The 12,143-nt window shown below is 30.4% G+C and overlaps 1 protein-coding gene across 1 annotated transcript in view; it reads right to left on the reverse strand.

The window, feature by feature from the left end:
• The window catches only part of snu (ABC-type transporter snustorr), a 58,725-nt gene extending 46,582 nt beyond the window's left edge, over positions 1–12,143 (reverse strand). The window contains exons 1-2 of the mRNA XM_018461024.1: positions 11,958–12,143; positions 6,719–6,973 (exon numbers count right to left, since the gene is read on the reverse strand). Coding sequence (XP_018316526.1) covers positions 6,719–6,804 — 86 coding nt within the window. The 5' untranslated portion in view covers positions 6,805–6,973; positions 11,958–12,143. The remainder of the gene's footprint in view (positions 1–6,718; positions 6,974–11,957) is intronic.

Genomic DNA, 12,143 nt, shown 5'->3' on the forward strand with positions numbered 1-12,143 from the left:
TACATCGGACTCGACACCGGACAATATATGCGAATATACGTACGTTTTGCTATTTGTCTGTGTCACTAAAGCTTAAGCTGGATAAATACGTACATTGATACTTGATATGTGCGTCCTACAATGTTCTGAGATTTATTGGATAACAAAAAATATGATTGGTTTCTCTCTTCGATATCTTCGATATGAGAAAAACTTATAGCTGCGTTTTATAACACACGGTTATATCTTAACACTAGAAGGACCGGATTTGACGATCCCCCTAAAAGGATCGTAAGAGCCAATTTGGCTCCAAGCACATTTTTTTCGTAAACAATAAATGGAAAGAAATGAAACGTAAATTATATAATGAACGTTTTAACAATATAGTATCACTAATTTTATTAATTTATTTTATTACAATACAAAAAGCAGTTATATATTATAAAAAGGTTATATTAGTTTAAGAAGTATTAGTTCGCGAGGAGCCAAATTGGTTACTTCGATCCTTCTAGTGTTAAAAATAGATAAGCAAATTTGTGTGCACACAAGACAGAGCGGTAAAAATCTTGATTAAAAGATTAATTTGTGAATTTTTAGTTTTTAAAAATTTCATTATTGCTACTATGTATTTGTTAATAAAATAGACAGAACCTTAATAACATTACTGAATAAATATGGTAATTTATCTATAAACAATAAAGATTTGGTTTGCTATTATCTCTCCGTCTTTCCTCTGCCCCCCTCTCTCTCTCTCTCTCTTTATATTATGCATTTACTATATGTGTAATTAAAATAATTAATAAAACGAGAATGATTTATGTCGCATTAATTATCAAATATCATTATTACTTGTGTTATCTTTTGATGCTCTCTTAATTTAAAAAAAATTCTATATGTTTGTGTCATTACCACATGCAATATAAGGATATCATTTGCCAATATCAAAATCCTATTTGACTTTATTTATCATTATTAATTTTTATTGAAATAATGGGGTCAGAAGACATACTTTAAACGATCGTGATGTTTTTAATGTCAGTTATTAGCCGAACGTGCTCATTTACAATACAGAAAGTCATGTTTAATATTTAACGGATATAGCATAAACAAAAAAGAGAGAAAGAAATGAAGAAAATAGCAAATGGAAATTTTTATCAGAGAAGACATGATTTTGGTATTTTGTGGATGAGATTTTGGCATTTTGCAATTTCTCGACTACAGGGAATGTGACTCTACATACATATATACATATGATATGTATTATCATGATAATGATGTAATAATAATTAATACGATTTTGACATTTAATAATGGTTAAGTATTATAGTTTATAGTTTATAAAAATAAAAAAAGAATAAAATTAAAATAAATAAAAATCTTAAACTGTACGTGGATCCAAGAGACATTATATTCGTATACAGTAACAAAAGAAGAGAAAAAGAAGTTAAGAAAATATTATTTTATTATCGAATATTATAAGATTTTGAAAAAAATTTTTTAAACATTTAGTAAACACTCTTTAAAATTAGATTTAATAAAAAAAGAAGACTACTTCCTAGAAATCATAAAACTCGTAATCATTTTATTTGCATTTAATTACAAAAAACATCAATGAACTTTATGAGGCATGTTGGTACTTAAGAACTAAATTAGCCTACACTTAACGCACACAGATGTATGCATAAGCATATAAACTTAATTGCATAGAATTAATCGACGTCTGTTTATAGATTTCTACCTCGTCATCAGATGTAAGTAGAAACGTTTTAGATTGTTAGAAATTGTAACAACGCCAACATTAAAGAGTCAGGCACAATATAATATTTGCGTAATATTGCATGATTAATTTTTTTTACTAATCGTCCGATAACAAAAAAGACAAGACACTTATAAAAATTAAACAAAAAGGTCATAGCCTTCGATTAGTACTAATATAAAGGAGAAACAGAAATATACAAAAAGAGAAAATAATATAACATATTCAATATTAAAATGCCTATAATGGTCGAAACTGGATCTTTAATGCTTAAATAATTCAATCTTGAATTACTAAATATACTATATGTGTACTTGCATATATACCATATTTGTAGTCTTTCGAACTGCTCGCCGAATTCTTTTTCGCACTATATAAACGCAATTAAACTACTGTAGTATACTCGCGAATTAAATTGACAAGTAATTTTAATAATTTTGATGCTCAATCAGGCATCATATTATAAAGATGTTAATATTCTGAAAAACTGTAATTAAATTTATTACGAAAAATATTATCTCGGCCGGGAGTCGAACTCTGATCTCTTGTATTTCGAGCGTCCTAAGCCATTGGACTACTGAGGCCTTAGTAATATTCTTCGCAATAATCGGTACATGCAAGGAATATATAACATATATAATATATCCTATAAAGAATACGTTAAAAACAGAATCTTTAATGCCTTTGATGTTCCCTTTTTCCTTTACTGGATATTCTTTTGAGAAAAAAAAAGATTTTTGCAAATCAATTGCTTAAAAACTTTTATTCTATATTGAATCTTTCTAATTGAATTTTAATGAAAATTGCCTTTGAAACTTACTCGGCAAAATAATTCAAAATTAACGAATAGCTTTCTTTAAAAATCATTCGTAAATTTATTAGAAGATTTTGTATAAATTGATAGTTTTGATTTAAAAAAAATGGCAGTTTAGAAGTATCATCAAAGCTACGCTTGTAACGATGACAAATAAATCGATAAGTTATAATCATTTTGCATCTCAAAGCACTTGTTAAACACGAGAAAAACATATATATTAATTTAAGCCAAAGAAGTTAACGTGGCTGCCGAGGAGTCGACGTGGTGCCATCTCTTGGAGGAAATACCTAGCAGACACATCATACCTTTGAAGACACATTCATGGATAAGCATCTGCCATATTGATTATTTTTTTAAGAGGATTACTGCGCATTATTTACTCTTTTAATAAGCATAATATGAATCTTTCAGACTTGATAACATTGTTTTGCTCACATAATTTATTGTTTCTCAGTAGGAATCAAAGGAAGAAGTAAATTTAAACTTCTTAAAAAAGAAGCTTTTAAGAAGTAATATACACTTCACTTTGTAAACTTTTAATCAAAGTTTAGATTTAGATTATCATATTTAGGCGACGAAAAGAAAATTTCGGCTTAAAATATATATGTATAAAAGAAATATTTCTTATTTTTTTTATCTAAGCACAGATCTCAACGGAATTTGTGTATCTAATTTCACGTTATCAGATGGATAATTGCTGAAAATTGTTTGGGAAATTTGCGACACGCTAAGATCTCACGCTTGGCACATAACAATCGTCAGAGAGCAATTTTAGCTTTGGATGACACTTAGAGTGGCATCTGTTGCGTGCATTCACCAGGCTACGTCGAATAATGAACAAATCACGCGTTTCGAGTTTCACACTTCCTAGTCACATAATAGCACATTGTTGGATTATGCAATGATATAAAGCATGTCGTTCGCGAGACATGCCTTTTAAAACCTTTCTGAATTTCCTCAAATTACTGTTTCGAGATAGAAAGAATCGATATCAGCAGGTGGTGTAGAAAAACAAAAAGATAAGAGTGTTCTTCTAGTTTCAAATTAAACAAAATTTTTACTCTTTCCAAATCTACTCATAGTTTCTTACAAATATTTTTCTCAAAATCTCAAAGATAAAACATTTTTACAAACTATTATTTATTATTTACAACTAATTTTGAAACAGATACACACGAACTCATAAAATAATTTCGACATTCTTTGTAGCAATTCTAAAATAATTGTTTTAAGTAAAATTAATATATTCTATCTCGTTTATCTATCTCTTTTAATCATATATTTTTACCGTAATTATAATTTTTGTGTTGCTCTTTTTCTTTGTATTATTCCTTTCACGGGTACTCTTTTTACATGCATTTTTCTTTTCTCCTTTTTCCTCTGCATTCTCGATATGTTACTTCATCATGGTATTTTCTTACTGTATTTTTTTATAATGCTCTTTATCATTGGTATGCGGTATTCTCACAGAACAAAATTAAACTACTATTTAAATTCGCAACCGTCGTAAATGTCTCGACAGTGAAGATGCGTTACGTGCAATCGTGCATGCGTGCATTCGATTGCGTTTGTCCTTTCACTGTACAATGCTGTACGGCCTGGTCTCTCGTTGCACTTGCCGGCCATTGCCGGCCACTTTCACGTGCGATTGCGAACTCGGTCTCGCCGAAGTAAGCCGCGCAGGACTCATTGCCGAGTGGCACGCCATAAGTTCCTATACGTTGAGAACTATGCTCGATCCTGAAGAAAAAAAGGAAAAGAAATTCCAAATGCGCGCGTGTATAGCGCGAAGTGATCTAAAACTCGTACTTCGAATAGTCGTGATTGGCTTCGAATTTCCTCTCTCAAGAAATTGTAAACTTTTGAAAGATTTTTTTTGAGAGGTTCAAACTTAATTGATTCGTCTGTAAATATTAAACGAAAATGATAAGAGTCGAGAGAATTATTCTATGCACAGAAAGGACTGTTTTGTTGAAGTATCTAAAAATGTGGTTAAATGCAGATCTGAAAGTAATTTTGTTGAATCATCAAAATAATTATGTACGAATTTCAGACGGGTTGCTAGAACGTCAAAGTTTTTTGTACACTAAGAAAAAAAGTTGTGAACTTGACTAAATGCATTTAATTCGTAATGATTGTTTAGTTCAAATATTTATATATTTAGATTAACAAAATTTTATAATTTAAAACATGTTATTTATTTAAATTAACAAATATTTGCTTGACAGCCCGCTACATTGATTAATTGAACCAGCTAATATTTTTTTGAAACAACATTTTTTTTCAGTACAGCATTATTATATAAAAAATACTTGAAATTAAAAATTTTTATACGTAATTATTTTAATAATCTAACATAATTATTTTTAGATCTGTATCTAGCTAAATTTTTAAGTACTTGAACAAATCTATCTTTGTACGAGACATTAAGATGCGATGACTTTACGAATTTGAATACCTGCATGACTTCGGCTGACGTAGAAGGTTGCTCTTTACATCCGTGTTTAACATAAAACGATCATCTGTATTCAAAGTGAATTTGCAAGTTTCTTTCGTACGATCAGTTTTTTGCAGCAGATTGCAAAATACTGCAAAAACCGTCGCGCTGTTCAGATTTTTATTCTTATATGCTGGCGCATCGCGTAAGTCGCGCATAATACAATTGCAATTGCAATATTACACGATTGGCAACTCCTGACGATTATGCATGCGCAAACAGAGAGCTTTCTTAGAAACCAGTACTGAAGAAAGTTTCGCTGGACCGTAAAATATGTTCGGTATGAATATACATGAATTTCGATATATAATTAACTAATCCTGTGAAACGAAATTCGAAATGTGTACTAATATTCGTGCATGCGAATTTTTAGATTTCTACCTATGTTATCTCACAAGGAATCTCCCAAACAATCAAATTCAGCTCCAATGGTACAATTTTAACATTAATTTTTTATTTAAGAGGATCCTTAAGGAGATGCTGGAGCCGCCTGTATTATCGATAAAAAGGTTTTGATATTTTTGTTGCTGTCGAATTTCTTTGTAATGATTTCACAAAATAAAAATTTCTTTTTCGTGATTAAAATGTACACGCTAATGTATTTGTCGCTGGTGTATTTTGTGTTCAAAGCTAGAGAAAAAATAAAAAAATACAAATTTCTTTATTCATTTTACCTTCAGCGTTGCTCGCCATACTGAGATAAAAATGGATAAAGAAATCTGAAATTTTTTATTTTTTCCAGCTTTGAACACAAAATACACCAGCGACAAATACATTAGCATGTATATTTTAATCGTGGAAAAGGAATTTTTATTCTGTGAAACCATTACGAAGAAATTCAACAGGAACAAAAACATTAAAAACGCTTATCGGTTTTATCGGTAATACAGGCAGCTCCAGCATCCCCTTAAGGGGATCCTAAAGTCGTTCTGTTTTATCACGATTACGTTTTAGAAGAAATCTCCGAATTGGCTTCACGGATTGCAAAATTTTTTTACAGAATTAAAGAACGCATAAAAATAAATCCCAGAAAACACGATTTTACTAGAATTGACTAGAAAATAGGAAAAAAATTAAAAAATTCACTTTTTCTGGCAACACAACACAAACACGTACAACTGTCACCATACAGATGGCTTTAGGATCCCCTTAACATTATATTTAAAAATACATGTTTATAAAATATATCTAATATTTGATAAAGTTTTTATTATGTGTATTATTATTTTTATGTATAGTAAAAAGAACTTCACTGCCGCATATTCCACACGTAGGGAGATAAAACAGTTCCGATAACTAAATGATTCGGATAATAGGCTCATTAACTCTACCAGTATTTATTAATTCTGATAATGGAAGCTAACATTAAAAGAAAGTGAAGTCGAGTATGTCAAGCTCCTACTATAACGCCATAATTCGGATGATAAGAGCTCGGATAAAAGCTCGAATATGATTTAGATAGATAGAACTAAAAAAAAAGCATGAAGTTATTCGTATAAATGGAATGCAAATAAATAGAATTCTACTAAGAAATATACATATAAATTCCGCAAAAAGAAATCTTATTTACATAATTTTTTATGCCTGAAAATTAAAATAATATATTCGCAAAATCTGAGAGATCTCTTCCGTCACATTCGAGTCTGCAAGCAATTACTGTGTGACTTACTTGGCAAGTCCATCGGTCCAGCTAAACATTTTCTTTAACTTCTCCCGATGCACCTGATCCTCACCCTGAAATCCTTTGTTATCCATTGTCAGCGCTTAATTCCACTATTGTTTCACTTCGCGAACGGCCTTGAAGCGGGATGAGGATTTCCGCGAGAACTCACGCGCGAAAGTTTTGCTGCTTGATTCAACAACGACGGTGCATCTTTTGTTTCCACGTTAAAAACACGTCACCGTGTCAAGCACTTGCGTCACGCTGAAAGTTAAATAGATTATTTAGATTTCTTATAAATAATGCATCACGATGAAATATATTGAATAATTAAATAAAATCCCATTTTCTCCCCGCATAATTCAAAATAACAACTCTTTTATCAAAATGGATTTTTTCATTAAGGATTTTATACAAATTCGATAAAAATTTTATACAAATAATGATTTGGTAATTATGCAGTATAAGGGACTACCCTTCAATGACCTTGATAACATATGTCAAGATTAAGGTCATTGGAGGGTCCTTTACTGCATAATTAATAATGATTTTTTTAAATATATATTTGTTACATCTTATTTTAAATATTTTTGATAATTTAAATAAATTAATATTCAATTAAATTGCTGATTTATGTTACCAGAAAATTCTTGCTTATTTTTGATGAATATTAAGTTGCTTCTGATATGAGATACAGAAAATATCAGTCACACAGTAAGTTCTTTTAACCTGACTTAAATTAAAATGTTAAGGCTTTAAAATATCAACATTCTAGCAGTTCAATTTATTACGTGCGTTGTTTTGTATCTACGTGTACTTTGCATGCGGTAATGCGTCATTCTGCATCTGCATTTGCGTACTATGTTTTGAGATTTGCAAATTATATAGAGGCAGCTTTATATACACCTAAATATTTTTTTCTTGTTATAGATATTTGAAAATTGTTTCAAATAATATTTAATATTGCAATTATTTTCTCGGTATTGTAGTAACGCGAACTCCGAAAGAAAATCTGATTTTCTCATTGCATGGGAATATTATAATTGCTTTAATGAGTACATGCTCATTCATGACAATAACAGAAAGTGAAACTTTAAACGCAACTTTATCGCGGCCGAGCGAAGTGTGCACGCTCGAGGTCATTAGGAAGAAAGCGTGGTATATAACGAACTGTTGGCCGCTGAAATAGAAAATGCAGCCGCGCCGTTGTTGGAAATAGCGATCATTTTCTTTGATTTGTTAGGATATCTCGAGCGTCACGGGAGATACAATGCAGTAGTATACGTATGATGCTGTTCGTCGTCACTCAGCCATTGAAAGTAAAAGGTCGTGAATGTGTTGATATACTTCGTTTATAAATGTTACTTAATCCTATCATTATCATAGCAGGTATTTAATCACTGAAAATCAATATAAGAAATTATCATTATGAAGAATATAAAGATTAACATTCAATAATTTTCTTTATTGTAAAATCGAAATATTTTTGTCGCTACTTAAAAAAATAAGAAACGATAATTATACGATTATGAAAATTAAATTCCTACTACTATGATTATAACGTAATAAAATAATTTGGATTAATTTAAGTGTAACCGATAATGATTGATAAATCATGATAAATTATCATTATAACATTGTAACGATTTGTGATGTAATTAAGATACCGTTACAGGTTTAACTAAACAAGAAGATTCATTCACAATTTTTTGACAATATCGCAATGATATTCTTGTAGTAGCAACACAAGTAATAATTTTTTCATTAATAACACGCAACTACATTTCACGCTAATACTTGTCTAACAATTCGAATTTTTTTAGTGATTCATTCGTTATCATACTATTATTAGTATTAGCAGTTAAATTGATATTTAATTGTTTCTACATGCTATTGCACTCTAGGGAATCGTGAAAGGAAAGACACAGAATGAAATAAGAAAAATCTAGTATATTTATCTTAATACGTTGCAATGCCTCAAATATAAAGGTAATTTTAAAATAATGTGTCTTCGTGTAAGTAATAGGTAATGTACATATATCTCTTGTAAATATTGTCGGAATAGTCTTAGCGGATGTTATTACAAAGAAGAAAAAAGAGGGAGAGAGAAAAAGAAAAAGGAGAGACTTCCTACCACGCGAATAGAGATTTGTAACGTCACAAGAATTTTGTAAGACTTTGCACCACGTTTACCTTGACGAATCGACGTTTCTCCTGAATGGCAGAATCGTGTGTATACGCGATGACATATATTATCAGTCTTACTTCTGCTTGAAAAATGTCCCAGACATTTTTGTGAAAGCGCCGGGAAATACCGGTCGCTCTCAAGATAAAAGACTCTCGCGTGAACTTTTGATAATTTTAGTCAATCTTTCTTCAAAAAACAAAGAGCCGTTAAATCGTATGGATAAAATTGTAACTTATTTTTCGTTCAAAAACGATTTCAAACTATATTCACCAAGAATTGATTTTATTTATCTTTATAAAACGTGTGTACCTTTATCTCATCTTTATCATTTTTATATAACTTTTTTAGTGTTTTTATCCCATTTTTATTATACAATTAATTAATATTATATTATCTGATAAAACATCCTGTAAAAATTTAGACAATAATTTATATAAAAAAACTTTTTTTAATTTTAATCAAACAAAAGTTTACTTAACTACTAATATTATACTATAACGATTCGTTGCAATCATACAATTTGTTGATGGAATAATGTTGCTATATTTATCTATTTGTTATTAATTTTTGCGATTGTTCATGTGCAACGAACAAAGTATAATTTACTTTCATGAAAGCGAAATTTCAGATCAGTGATGACCATACGGTGTATGGCCGTATTCATATCATGAATATCGTACGTTCGACTAATTAATATATAGTATATTAATGTTCGAAGATATGCTAAATGTCCGTATGCGGTTAAGAGGCGTGTAATCTCGAGAAATGAAATCCTATTACCGCAAACCGCACGACACAATAGGTATTCTTAGCAAACGGGAAATTAAATCGCACGAAAATGTGACAATCATTATCGACTCGCTCATAATTAATAAAATAGAGATTCATTTGTTTATTATAATTATAATAGTTTATGAAATCGCATTGTTATTTAACGTAAGTTATTTGAATCGCGAAATAATAATTTAATTTCTGTCACGTTAAAGATACTTAAGCGATAATTTTGATTTCAATGCAAATTTTTTTTACGCGACTTTAAATTCTTCAGATAGTATTTCTCGATGTGTACGCGATGTTCTTTAAATCATTGACGCATAAGATGGAGAGTTCCTGTTACAATTCCACACGTCGTACAAGCGGAAAATGCAGTGTATACAATCGGAGAACTATAATCGCACGTGCTACTAGAACGAATGAATTATTCCTATCACACGTCATGGTATGTACGAATGATGTCGCAAACAATTAGACAATAATCTGTTAATGCGCAGTTTTGAACGAATCGCATGGAAATTGCCATGAAAAGAGATAACGCAGATATAGAAAAGGTAACGCATAGTTAAAGATCCCGTAGTGCAACGCTTTAACAAATTGTTAAACATCCCATCGCTCGATATTTTTTTAAATTGTAAAAAATTTGACACGTATGTATGTATTTAGAATGTTTCAAAACTGACGATAAATATTTTAAAGATAGATTTTTTTGTAATATTTTCAGCAAATCAAATACGAAAATGTCGAGGTTGATAGAATTCGTATATATATGGTACATACATAACGCTTCGTAAAATCTACTCTCTGTATAAAAAGATAGCACTAATTATATAATATTATTTGGCGCAATTTGTTAAGTAATTTAATAATATTGAATCATGTACCTATATAAGCTTCAAATTTATTAATATTCAGTTACGTATATAATAATGTTAGTTATTTAACCTTATTTTAACTTATATAACATTAAATAACTAACGTTACTATGTGAACATGTTTTATACAGTATCTGATAATTGCAGTTTCAGAAAAACAGATTTTGTATCTTATTGACAATTGAAGATTCTTAATAAATTAATAGTTAATAAAGAAAGAATTTAAAAAATGGACCGTTACAACATGTAATTAGGTCGTTTAGTAGACGACTAAACGTATCCAATCGGTCGTCGACTCATTAGCAATCTTATACCCTCAGGGTTTTGCATTACACAATAGTTACCCAATATAAATATCTAATACTTCGATACTGCAACATGTAAAATAAAATTAGTATAATATTAAGTATTTAATTTCACTACTCGACATATTTTACACAACTTTTAACAATATAACTTTTTGTTGTCTTTGTTTGTAAATCTCAAAATCCAAATATAATCCCGAAAGTTGTCTGTTTTACATACACAATTCTTTTAAAAAATTTTTTTTTATAACTTTAAAACATTTTTGATTTACAGAAATTTTCTTTATCATTTTATCATTATTTAATTAATCTGCATTTATTCGTTTGATTTGTAGGTAATTTCAATTTTTCGGAAAGATCCGTTACTCCTTTCGCTTCAAGACATCTTCTCGAGATTAATATCTTTCAGTTAGCGATGAAAGTAGGAAAGTGCGATGTAATGTATTCGAATTGAGATCAGAACTCTTACTAAAGACAGCGCTCTCAGATACTCAAAGGTATTAATTTCTAGCATATGTTTCTCCGTGAAAACATATCGCGGATGTATGGTACAGTGATATGCTGACGAGAAACATCTCTGTCTTTTTGCAGGCTATAAAATTGGTTGACTAAGCTTGTCAAAAAATTATCATCGTCATATATCTTGAGGTTGCAAAATTTGCTTAGTATTCTACGTGCATCATGCGTTCCTTCGACGAACTTATTGAGAGTAATTGGCAAAATTGAGTACGTAATATTGAACATGTGGACGTGATTTCAAACATCGTAAGCATACACTTTCTCTTGAGTTCATTTCACGTATTCTCAATCCTATTCTCAGATTCAAAGTTAAATGTTTCGTCTCACTTTGACCGCGTCATTTGCGTTCAATTCCATCGACTACTTCATTAACATTTATTCCACTGAAGAAAATCAAATCAATCATTTTTGTAACTAATTACAACAATGAGGAGAAAAGTTAAGACTATAATACTTTTCACTTCGAGAAAAGCGCAATATCTTATTTTATTTTTTTTTTAATATTAGAAGATTCAACTATTATTATATTTCACAAATTGAAAAACGCGATATTGATCGACTTATCACTATTTTCGCGATTCTCACACCTTTTCGCGGATCGTCACGGGAGATGCGTTTCGCTCCCGTTCGATGTCTTTCAAAGGATGAAAGCGTCGTTTCGTCAGATCGCGCGAGATTCCCTTCAGCGTAATTTACACGTGCACTGTTGTGGAGAAACGATTTCGGAGCTCAGCGCGATCACGGATGTACAATACGACCGATCGGTTTGAACG

This window comes from Mycetomoellerius zeteki, unplaced genomic scaffold (genome assembly GCF_001594055.1).
Source record: "Mycetomoellerius zeteki isolate Tzet28-1 unplaced genomic scaffold, Tzet1.0 scaffold98, whole genome shotgun sequence".
In the NCBI taxonomy this organism is placed as follows: Eukaryota; Metazoa; Arthropoda; class Insecta; order Hymenoptera; family Formicidae; genus Mycetomoellerius; species Mycetomoellerius zeteki.